General features: G+C 47.6%; 1 protein-coding gene across 1 annotated transcript in view; it reads right to left on the bottom strand.

Annotated features, from left to right (window-relative positions):
• Nucleotides 1-10,379, bottom strand: part of UBASH3B (ubiquitin associated and SH3 domain containing B) — a gene marked incomplete at its 5' end in the record, with an annotated part of 21,686 nt that extends 11,307 nt beyond the window's left edge. Inside the window, 5 exons of the mRNA XM_009995024.1 lie at nucleotides 3,824-4,032; nucleotides 6,505-6,674; nucleotides 8,782-8,980; nucleotides 9,551-9,737; nucleotides 10,312-10,379. Coding sequence (XP_009993326.1) covers nucleotides 3,824-4,032; nucleotides 6,505-6,674; nucleotides 8,782-8,980; nucleotides 9,551-9,737; nucleotides 10,312-10,379 — 833 coding nt within the window. The remainder of the gene's footprint in view (nucleotides 1-3,823; nucleotides 4,033-6,504; nucleotides 6,675-8,781; nucleotides 8,981-9,550; nucleotides 9,738-10,311) is intronic.
• Nucleotides 10,380-11,542: the final 1,163 nt, after the last annotated feature.

Below are 11,542 nucleotides of genomic sequence, written 5' to 3' on the forward strand. Positions count from 1 at the left end.
CCCTTGGCTCTGTGTGGGGAAAGCCTCCCCTGCCACATCACCCTTCATGATCTAGAAGGGAGGGATCCCAGGGGAAAAGGAACCAGCCATTGTTGCAGGACAGGAGGAAGACAGAGTGGGGGGAAAAAACCCACCGAGGCCCAAATATAGCTTGGAAAACTAGGGTTGGTTTTCCTCCCTCTGGCACTTGCTCCAAGTCTGATTTCTCAGGCTTATTAAAGGGGCAAGCAATAGCTTTGGCATCCTCTGAGGAGCTGAAACAGGCTGCTGTGCATTATCTGCATCCATTTTGGGGCAGAGGAGGTGACTGTTTCTGGTTCTGCTGGTGATGGAAAAGCAGAGCAGGGAACCCTCACAAGCTGTAGCTTTTGGGTGGTGCTGGTGCCCAGGTACAAAGATAGCACACTCACTTCTGCCACATGCCTTTCTCTGCAGATGTGGAGAGACCCATGGTCTTGAACACTTGGTTTTTGTGGTTTCTGTGGGGCAAGTAAATTCTTGTACCTTCGCTGGGCTTCCCACATCCTCTGGGCTCCGTGTGCTGAGAGAGAGTGTTTCTTCTTTTGACTTTGTAGCCCACTAATTTTCAGGCACGAAAGGCAACTTAGAAAATACCCTGCCAGCAGTTTCCTGGGGAGTTTTTGAAGGTTAACATACACAGAAGTCTCTTTAACATGAGATCTGTAGTTTGGATTAATTATAAATATTTTCAGCTCACCAGTAGCTTCTGCTGCTACCAGGAGAGGATTCCCCCCTTGGTAACATACAGGGGGAAAGTGTTTTATTCTCCTCGTACCTATGGCCAGGTCCTCTCCTAGGCTCAGTCAGAATAGGTCTCCTGACCCTGATACAAACACAACCAGTGCCCTCTAAGTAGAGTTGCTTCAGAAAGGTGATTTTTTTCCCCCTCACTCACCCTTACTGAGTGGATGGCAAGAATGGGTTGCACAGACTTAGGATCTGGGTCATGTTGTGTCATGTTTAATTAGTTTCCAACCTATAGCACTGATCAGAGGTCAAATATTTCTCCTCCCTGTTACCAGTAGGTCCAGTCCGTGGCATGAGAAGAAATCATGCAGGGATGTGCCACAGCAGGAAGAAAATGTAGCTTGGGTGTAAGGAAAATCCTTTGGCTTTGCAGAACAGAAGTGATATCATTCCTATTTTTAGTAGCCAGGGAAAAAGGCTTCAGACCTGGAGTCTCTCAAGGCACAACCTGGTTTCATGGGCAGTTACTCTGCCCTGAAGGCAAAGCCTGTTCTTCCCTATTAAATAGAACATCAAGCTTGTCCTCAGGGTGGCAGAGCCTGTTGATGTGCAGCTGAGGTACAGACCTTGGTACAGAGCAGGGACATCTCTGTTTCATGTTTGTGCAGTGCTAGGCAGGAGGGTCAGGGAGCTGAGCCCAGCTCCTGAGGCACTAGTTGGATATTAGCCATAAACCCCAGGTCCTGCAGAGGCCACAGTTCAGCTCCTGCCTCCCATGGGCAGTGCAAGAGAGAAACCTTTTGCAGGTGAAATGTACAGGAACAAGCAGTTTCATTTTGCTGTATTAAAGATTTGATCAAATAGCCCAGAACAGCCTTTTGTCTGTTGCATCCTTTGCATGGTATGACCAGGGTGCTGCAGCCCAGAGTGAGCTGTATTTTCATGCTGATCTCACTGAGGCATGATTTCCTCTGGAAGAATGCAGTCTGTTGGGACTAGGAGGGCAGGAAAGCTCCATGGCTGTTCTTTTTTTTCTTTTTCATCCTCTCCAGGGATGAAACAAGACGTGTCTGTGTACACAGAGGCAGCACAAACCAGCCCCTGGGATCACAGCAGCACTCATCAAAACCAGCTTTGGTCCAACACCACAAGCTGGGTCCCATCTCCTGCACTCCTGGTGAGTACTGCCATGCTTACTTCCATTCTACAAAATGCAGATATCTGTGTGCTGTTCTTCTCTTACTACAAGGATCCTACTGAGAATACCATGGCCTAGACAGCAGGGTCTGTCCTTTGCTTCCTATATTGCTCTGACCACATGGCACTCTGTAACCTAATATTCCCTGGGGGAAGTAAAATGAGACTGCTTCTGGGTGGGTAGTAATGGTTTTGAGAAATGCTCTATCCTGCATCCTCCAATTCATGATTTATGGTCTTTTGCTGTAATCAGGGACAGGGCATTTCCTTTTTCTAGCTTGTCTGGAGGCAGAGGTGCTGGAGTTACAAAACATTTGGCTTTCCCTTTAGATGCTGCTGCAATAGTAATTCTTTCCCATGTTACTCCCTAGGCCTGAAAACTCATCCAGGCACTGCAGGAAAAAACCCTCCCAGAACCCACTAGAGCTGTTGCAGTGTGTGTGGAGACCATTCTTGCTGGCAAGTTTTAGGGGAAGAAAGGATGGATGCTGGATTGCAGATGGGAGGATTAAGTCCTGTCTTTGCACAAACACTGAGGTGTCCCTTGTGTCCTGATTTGCTTTTCTTTAAGCCCTGGTTACTGAAGGTCTTATAATGAAAGTTTGATGGAGTTTGATGCTGACAGCTTGGGTATAGGTTTGTTCTGTTTGACTACCACACAGATGAAAGCCCTTTAGTGGTGTGCATTTCTCAGAGGGCAGGCAAGAAAAGAATAGATGGTTGTGACATGAGGGGTAAATGAGTGATCTCCTGCTGTGCTTGTCCCTGCCTGACAGACTCCTGGGTTGGGGAGGACTGGTGTACAGGACAGTGGTTGGTGGCAGTCACATCTGGAGCCAGCCTGCAGGCTGTGATTGCCCTGGGCCTGCTCTATGTCATTCACCACGTTGCATGTGTCAAACCTGAAAAGTCCCAGGCAAAGCAAAAGATTTCTTGCCCTTTCTGCTCTTTTGTTTCCTGCATTTTGCTTGATCTGAGGAGTTGTTGGATCAGCTTCTATTTAAGTCCTGAGTTAGGTCAGTTCCTCTGTCTGTCCTGTGCTGATATGGGTTACCAAATGCTTTCCCTTTCTGCTCAGACTCTCCACAGGTCATGTTTATCCACTGAAATCTGAACTGTCTGTGCTTAGTTCTGTATCTTAATTCCTTCTCTTTGTGACCACCCTGCTTGCTGGTGTGACCATAACCAAGCTCTGTGCCTGCACAGGGCTCAGCTGAGGGCAGCAGGCAGGAACGTGCCTCTCCCCTCTCCTTCTTGTCATGTGCTCTTATATTCAAACTGCTCCAGATTTGCCAAAGGTGCAAATCTTGGATGCTTAGAGATGCAGAGAGTGCCCAGACCCACCCCCCCCAAGTGCTATTTTTTTCTTGCTCTTTAATTCTCTCAAAAACCAAGAGGCATAAGACATAACCTTATTCAGAAAGTGAGGTCTGCATTCTCCTTGGAGCCAAGAGCAGGCAGGCAACCAACTGCTCCTGAAAATCTTGCTGGCTATCTTAAGAAACACTGCTGATCCCAAGCCCCTTTTCCCCAGGGAATTACACACAGAAGATCTTGCTTCCCAAATGAATACTCAAATGTCAACCTTCCTGATTCTGTCCCCAGCACAGAGGTGTCTACACAGCAGTGGCCCTGCAGTGGCCATCTGCTCAGGCTGCCTTAACCAGCAGCAGTGATCCTGTGAGTAACAGTTGCTGTAACATCTTAGCTAAATAAATCACATTGTCCTCTAATCCCATGCTCAGGGACAGCATCTGCTCCTCCTTTGCTTATCAGATGGGACTTTGTGTGCCAGTACATTTCCCCCAGGCGACCTTCTCAGCAGCCCGGGGAGACTCTTCACTTATTCAGGTGAAATCCTGGCTTGCTGAGCCCCCTTTTTACAGAGATGGAAACTGGACTGAGCAGCTTTACCTACCCATGAAACACCCAGGTCCCACATTCATCCGCCTTCGTGATGTAATTTTCAGGCAGTAGCCCAGAACAGCCAGTTGCAAGGGAAATGCCATAAATCCAGCCCTCACTTGTACTGGTTTGTTCCACTGGGGACATGAAAATAAAATCCCCTGGGACCAGCTCCAGTTCATCATCATTCTGGGGGGTGTAAGGATAGATCACTTGCAGAGTCTGGGGGAGAAACAGAAGCACAAATGAATGAAAAGATTGTTAATGGAAGTGAAAGGACTGTTAATGGGAGGGAAGCTTTAGCAGAGCCAGGCAGGAGCTCTCCCATCTGCTCCTTTAACCTTAGCAAGGTGTGAACAGCTCCCCTTGTAATGCATCACTTTCTGCTTTATCCAGGAAAGCTTTACCTTCAGGGAATTCCTGCCACTTCCCACTCTTGGCCATAGGCAAGTTTTCAAGATATTGCTCCTTCTTCCCGCTTTTATTCTAGTTGTGTCTTTGATAACCAGGGGGAAGATGATATTTTAGGGTGAACAAAGCCATGACTGTGCTTAAATCTAAATGTCCTGTTAAAAATGGAACTGAAGTCTTATTAGCACCTGGAATTGACACAGCTCTAATGGCCAGCAACCATTTTTGGTTTACCTACTCATGCTTGATCTAATAGAGCAGCTCTCCTTGTTGCTATTCTTTTCAATCCCAGGCAGAGAGACTGTCAGGGAGCTCACTGGATTGAATTTTTGACACCAAACTCTCAAAACTGGTCATGAGAATGCCCAGGGGAAAAACAAAAAGGCAGGTGGTGAGAAATACTGGGATGTGGCCACATGGTTTTCTTTGTATTCCCTAACATGAGCAGGATGAAGTGAAAAGGGGAGGGAGAGATCAGTGAGTATAACTGTGTAATCTTCACTGGAGCATGAGGAATCCACACGTATTAAATGTCTCTCAGTAACTTTCCTTGGATGTGGCTGCCCCAATCCTCCATTTCAAAGGAGAACAAAGATGTTATTGTCCCTGGCCAAGCCCAACTTCTGCAGTGGCATCAGGCAAAGAAAAACCATAATCTGCTGAGCAGCTCTGATCTCCTTAATGGTATCAGCCCATTTGCTCACTAATCCTCCTAAACTATTTGTGGTATCTTCAAAGGAAGATGGAAACTAGTCACTGTCACCTGATACCACAAGGCCAAAACTTTCACACATGGTTGCCTGGAGTTAGATATGCAAAGATGTGAGCTGGTTTTCAGCAGCAGCTCCTTTTGCAGTCAGTGACAGTGTCGACTGCTTGATGTTTCTAAAGGACAGGATGGCTCTTGGGCCAGGACAGGAGGCTGTCACACATGGGAGCATGGCCTGGGCTGGGTCAGAGCACTGTGCATGAGAGACTTCAGCTCTCCAGAAGCTTTTATTTCTGTTTACTTTGTGCTGTATCATCTGCTGGACTAAAATCCCTTTTCCCCACTCCAGCACAGGTTTGCTGTGTGTGATGGTGGAAGATGCACTTTGGTGGAATGAATCAGCCCAGCCCTAAGGGTCTAGTTAAGGGCCTAAGCAGGCACCTCCTGGAGGTTCTTCCCTCCTCCAGAAGTTGATTCATGTCCTGAGACAGGCATGTTGGATGGGTCAGATGACTCACTCTGTGGAGGTGACTGTGCAAGGGGAGCCCCAGACTGGCTCACACTTTAGTGGTCTAACCTGGAGACATTTATAGGGAGGTGAGATGACTCTCATGAGTGGTTTCTCTGTGCCCAAGTTCTCAGTCTACAAAATGGAAATAGTATATATTTTTTTCTGTATATTGAGTTATAAAACAACATTATTAAGAAAACTATCTTAAGCCACTTAGGTACTGCAGTTACAGAATCCATATGAGTAACTGACATATATAGGCCACGAGGGTAAATGTCTCTTACATGATGAAACTAAATGCTGTGATTAATAATAATGTCAAGTCTGTACAGAAGAAGTGGATAGTGATCAGGTTAATATACTGCCTGGTTCTTGACAGATCAGACCAGCTCATGTTGAGCTAACAGGAGAGTCATTGTTAGAATTAATTAATCCAGCAGGACATTCTTCCCACAAGAAATAGCATAAAATTATCATAGAATCACAGAATGGATTTGGTTTAAGGGAGCTTCAAGATCATCTAGACACAACCCCCTGCATGGGCAGGGACACCTCCCACCAGCCCAGGCTGCTCCAAGCCCCATCCAACCTGCCCTTCAACACTGCCAGGGATGGGGCAGCCACAGCTTCCCTGGGCAACCTGGGCCAGGCTCTCACCACCCTCACACTCCACAATTTCCTCCTCATCTCTCACCTCAATCTCCCTCTCCCAGTTTTCATCCCTTCCCCCTTGTCCTCTCACTACAAGCCCTTGTCAAAAGTCCCTCCCTAGCAAGTCTAGACAGTATTGAGTAGAAAGCAAAGCCAGGTGCTATGTTTGTTAAGCTGACTGGTGGGATGAGGGAGTTCTGTGTCCTGGGTGTCCCTGTGGGACCTGAGGCAAATTCCTCTGTCTGGTCTGATCTGTGTATCAATAAACTCAGCAGGGGCCGCGGGAAGTCCTCCTCCAGCTCACAGCTTGTGAGCACTCTTGAGCTGCAAATGCAGTTAAACCAGTGAGTGTCTCTGCTAGGGGCCTCTTTTTAATTTTTTTGGCCTAAAACAGGCTCAGAAAAAGATGTACCTCGTGGTTAACGAAGCGTATGTCTCGGGAGAATATCGCGGCCAGCCAGTCGCAGCCCAGCTTCACATCGATGTTCTGAGCCAGCTTCTCCAGCGTGGGCAGGTGGCTGGTCTGGAAGTGATAGGCCAGGGTCACATGGAGCTGCTTCTTGTGGGGCTCCACGTGGACGTCTGCAATGAGAAGATGTCAGTTAACAAGTGGGAGACCAGCAGCGTTTTGGAGATGTGAGGGCGTCTATCGCCGCCGGACAGGAGCCGGGCTTGGAAAGGGAGCTGGAGAAACTGGAGGGCAGTTTCTGAGCAGGCTTTGGGGAAGTCATATGTGAGTTCCCTGGGTATGTTGCACCTTGGATCTTTATTACTAGAGATTTGTGGTCTGATTCAGTCCTGAGCCCCACCAGGGTGGCAGACGAGGTGCCCTTGCCAAATGAAATCAATGGGTTTCTGATTTGCGGCGATAACAGTTCTTGCCATTTTGAACCCACTTGGTGTCTTCTGCCAAAAAGACACTTTTCAAGGAAAGGGGTGGCCTTTTTTTCTTTAGCTCTAAAAGTAATATTTTTTTATTTTCCCTCCTCTGTTCTCTCTCCTACAGTATCAGTTGTAAATCTGTGGAATTTACAGCTTGATGTGAGTTGATGAAATCTTTTCCCTGGACATTAGCTGGATTACTGGTTTGCTCAGTGGGGGTGTGAGGTGTTCCAGAACTGTGGAAACAGACATTGATATGATAATGATTCCAAATAATCCTGCAGAAAAAGAACCTGCATTAGGAAAAGATTCCAGGAAGCAGAAAGGTGAAAGTAAGTGAAATATTTGGACTCCTCCAGTAGATGTGCAAATCACAGGATGCGTTGTTTGCATGTAATTTACTCTTGCTTATTCAACCAGAAAGTGCAATTAAATTTGACTGATTATTCAGTCAAAATTACAGCTATTCAGAGGCTTGATTCCAAGCACTAGCCAGGGGTAGCTTTGCAAGCTCATCTATCTTTTTTTTTATTTTCTTTTTGATCAGCAAGAAAAAATATGTTCTGGGTCTCTGAAAAAGTCCCAGAGATTTGAATGTGAGAACCTGACCAAGCTGTGTGCTGCAATGCAGCAATTAGCTCTCCCTAAGAACCAGTTTGGTCTGGATTGGAGCAGTTGTAGGGGCAGAAGCTTGCTGGAAGCTATTAATGCTTCCTTCTTCTGTGTTTTTGGGGTTCTGTCTGTGCTTGGAGGGCAGGTCCATGCTGTGCAGGGAAACACTTGTGCTTCTCTGGAGTGGCTGCAGCAGTCCTTGGAGCCACTTCATGTCTCTGTGCTTGTTGCTGCCTTCCAAAGTGTGCATTTGTAAAAGTAACAACCATTTCCTCCCTCTTCTAAAGGGATGACAAGTCCTAGGTCACTGTCAGGTGGAGGCAATGCATTTCAGAGGTGTAATGAACTTGCCACCTCTGTAGCTCTTCCTCTGAACCAGGGGCAGAGACCTGTGGCTGGTCTGCATGGTGTTAGAGGGTCCCAGTCTGGCAGAGAGACACCCCAGGGACTCAGAATTTGCCATGTTTGATGCACTTCAGCTCCAGGACAAGCCTGTGGTAATGATGGACTAGACCATTTGTCTTGTGACTAGTTCAGGAGGAGTGTGACAGCCAAAGAGGGTGGGAGGATTAGCTGGGGAGCTGTTAGAGTGCTCTGGTGCTGCTCTAAGGTCCAAGTTTGGAGGTAATCAAAGAACACTTGGAGACACACAGTGGAGACCATCAGAGCACAGGGTTCTCTGCTTATTTACCCTCTCCCAGCTCCTCCCTCCAGAACCAGTAGAGGACCAGGCAACAGAACCAGTGTGTTGGTGCTGAGATTTGAAGAGGTTGCACTTGGGGTCTTTTCAAAAGTCCTCTTTACATCTCAGAGGTGCAGCAAAGAAATAAGCACAGCTTTTACATGGCTGAGGAAAGGTTTGTGGCAGTAGCTTGAGGTAGAGAGTGGAGCAGGAAATGCTCAGCCTTGTAGATAGAACGTCTATCTGAAAGGTTAAGGAACCACCAAATGTCAACTTCCCTTTCAGGAGATAACACTTGAGGCTAAGTGTGATCTTTCAACTGAAAAAGCACTGAAACCCAAAGCAGCCCATGGGGTGTTCCCCTCAGGCTCTTAGCCTTGAGGCCACTTTTAAGCAATCAAGTATGAGCTGAATGAGCTCCCTTCCTTTGCGCCATCCAAATTTTGGGTTCTGAAAATGCCCAAGCCTTGCCCAAGCCCTGAGCCCTCCACACCTGCCAGCACAGTCACCCACCTGCTTTAGAAGCAGCCTCTGCAGCAAAGTCTGCAGCAAACTTCTTGAGCACCTCAGCACTTTCTTCCTTGACAAAGAGCCCGATGAAGTTGGAGGAGGTGTAGAGCTCCAGAGGCAGAGGGGCAGGGAATTTGCACTTCCACCTCATCACGGTGGCCTGCAGAGCTTCAGTGAGAGCATCGACCTTGCTGTCCTCACACTGCCAAAGGAAACAGGACAAGCTTTTCTCAGGTGGAGAATCCTTCCCTCTGCCTGTGCTTAGTTCTCTAACACACTGGGGAGAGAGAAAAACGTGGCGGGTGGTTGGGAGTGAACAACAGAATGGCTTGGGTTGGAAAGGACCTTAAAGACCAGCTGGTTCCAGCCCCTATGGAAAGGTCTACCTTTGCTAGAATGCAGTGAGGAAAAGCACAGGGTCCTACAAGTTTTGGTATGTTTAGAAATCATCTGCCCCTCCCTTGTCCTCAAAGCAGGATGAGCTATAGCCAAGTCACCCTCCTAAATTCACCCTTCCACCCCCCACCTAATCTCATGTTAATGATGACTTGAGATGATGAGAACTTGGTCTTCAGCTGCTGCTATTCCCTGAAAACAACTTGTATAGCACCCAGTTACCTCCTGAGCAAGCCCAGGCATCAGGCAGCTCTGGGAACACCCCCAGCCCTGAGCACAAACCCTTCTGGATGGAGCTCAGACTCCAGCCTGAGCCTGGCAGGGGCTGCCCACGAACGCACACATCAAGGCAAGGGAGACAGGAGCTCTGGTTTACCATAAAGAACTGGCAGAGGGTGATATGTGGGAAAATGTTGTGAGCTTTGTTCTTCCCACAGATCTGCTTTGACTGCTGCCAGAACTCAGACAGCTTCTGAGCCAGGGGGCCGGTGGGGCGCAGGTAAAGGACGTACTCGCGGGGCAGGGTGTCATCCAGGAATGGGTCACCCACGTGGGAGAACAGCCTGAGAGGGAGGAAGAAACGTTAGCTTGACAGAAAAAGGCATCTATTTTTTTTTTTTAGCAACGTTAGCTTCTGTGTCCTCACTCCCTTTTGTTCTCCCTTTCTGGAAGAAACCAGCTGGCAGGTCAGGCAGAGAGGTGCCCTGGCTCACTCACAGCCCCATCCTCACTGCTCAGTCATACAGAAAATTGGGGTTTGCTTGCAGGCAGAGGCTCTGAAGATCTAACTCGGGTCAGTCCTCCCTTTCTGACTGGTGGTATACAAAACCCAGGGAGGAGAGAACTCGAAATTGCTCCACAGCTTTGAAAAGGCAGCTCTCAGTTTTCTGTTTAGATGCTGGGATGCAGAGAATAGTGGGTCCTTTCTCTCACCTTGTTTTGCTGTTACTCAAGACCACAAGCTCTCTCAGACAAGGCTTGTTTCTGCATTGCTTATTTACAGCACTCAAAAGCCCACAAATGTTGCTGGTGTATTTCACAGAGTGCCAGTTTAAACATATTCTAATGGCTACCAAAAAAAAAATGAAATTAGCTGATTTCTTTTACTCTTTTGAACATTTATGACTTCATACCAACCAGTCGCATGCTGCTTGGACACTTCTTCCACCTGTGGATGCCAGTGCTTTTTGTCTGGAGAGAGAGCAAAATAAAAGAGCATTTCAGTGGTGCTGGGTTATATGGCTGCAGTCACAGCTAGTGCTTGAATCTGGGTCCCTGCTGGGAAAGGGCTGTGATGGTGTTTAGGAACCTGCAGGAGAAGTTTTCCAACTTGATGGTCCCAGCCTTGGGGCTTGTTCATAGATGGCAAATCTCTCGTATATAGTTTGAGGGGCAAAGTCATGCAGGCTGTTCAAAAGAGACCTCTGGGGTTTCCCTGCTTGGCTTGAGGCTTTTCTGGATGGTGAAGCACTGGCTGGGGGCATTTAATGGCCTCTTTGGTCATTTGCTCAGCGTGAAAATCAAAACGTTTGGGTCTTGAAGTGCAGACACTGCAATAGCACTGAGGAAATGACCAGCTCAACTGCCACCAGAGGGCACAAACCAGAGATTGCTCAGGTTACAATCATCTGTCAAAATTTGCTACCTCCCTCCAGTCCTTGCTACACTGAAAAGTGCTCTTTTGCTTATTTCCCTTCAAGATGCCTATAAATCCCTTTTCACTCCCACTAGGAAGACCCAAGTCTTCCATTCATCAAGTTTTCCAGTTGCAGAACAAACCAGCACAGTGTTGCTTCACTTTTAGACGTGTAAAAGTGTTTTCCAAATGCTCAACAGTCAGCATTGAAATGCAGCTGTGGATCAGCTCAACTTTGTAACTCTAGAAACTGCCAAAATGAGGGGTTCACCCAGAACCCAACTGGCATAAACATTTAGCAAAAATTATGAATGAAGGAGGCAGAGAAGGGTAGAAGCATTAGGGATTTGGGGCAGAAGTCAGGCCCTGGGTTGGGTGTCAGGAGGCAATAGGTGATTTCAGAGCCTCCTACATAAGAAGGGCAGGATTGCTCTCAAACAAGTGCTGCAGGTGTGGTAGGAAGGAGGCCAAAGTGGAAGGGGTTGCTGGTTTGATCTAATTAACCAGCACACAATTGTGCAAAAATGGTGTGGGTGGAGGAAGGTCTGAAGACCAAAAAGCCTTTGCAGAAGGCAACAGGAAGGTCTTCAGAAGCCAGGGAAGGGATCCTACAGCTGGGCAGTGCCAGAAAAGGATTTACACCCTACAGACCCACCACACTGCATTGGTAGAGAGAGGTGTCTTTTCCAGTGGTAGAACACGGGGAATGCATTCCAGGACCAAACCAGCTCC

The sequence above is a fragment of the Chaetura pelagica genome, unplaced genomic scaffold (assembly GCF_000747805.2).
Source record: "Chaetura pelagica isolate M959 unplaced genomic scaffold, ChaPel_1.0 scaffold113, whole genome shotgun sequence".
NCBI classification, from domain to species: domain Eukaryota; kingdom Metazoa; phylum Chordata; class Aves; order Apodiformes; family Apodidae; genus Chaetura; species Chaetura pelagica.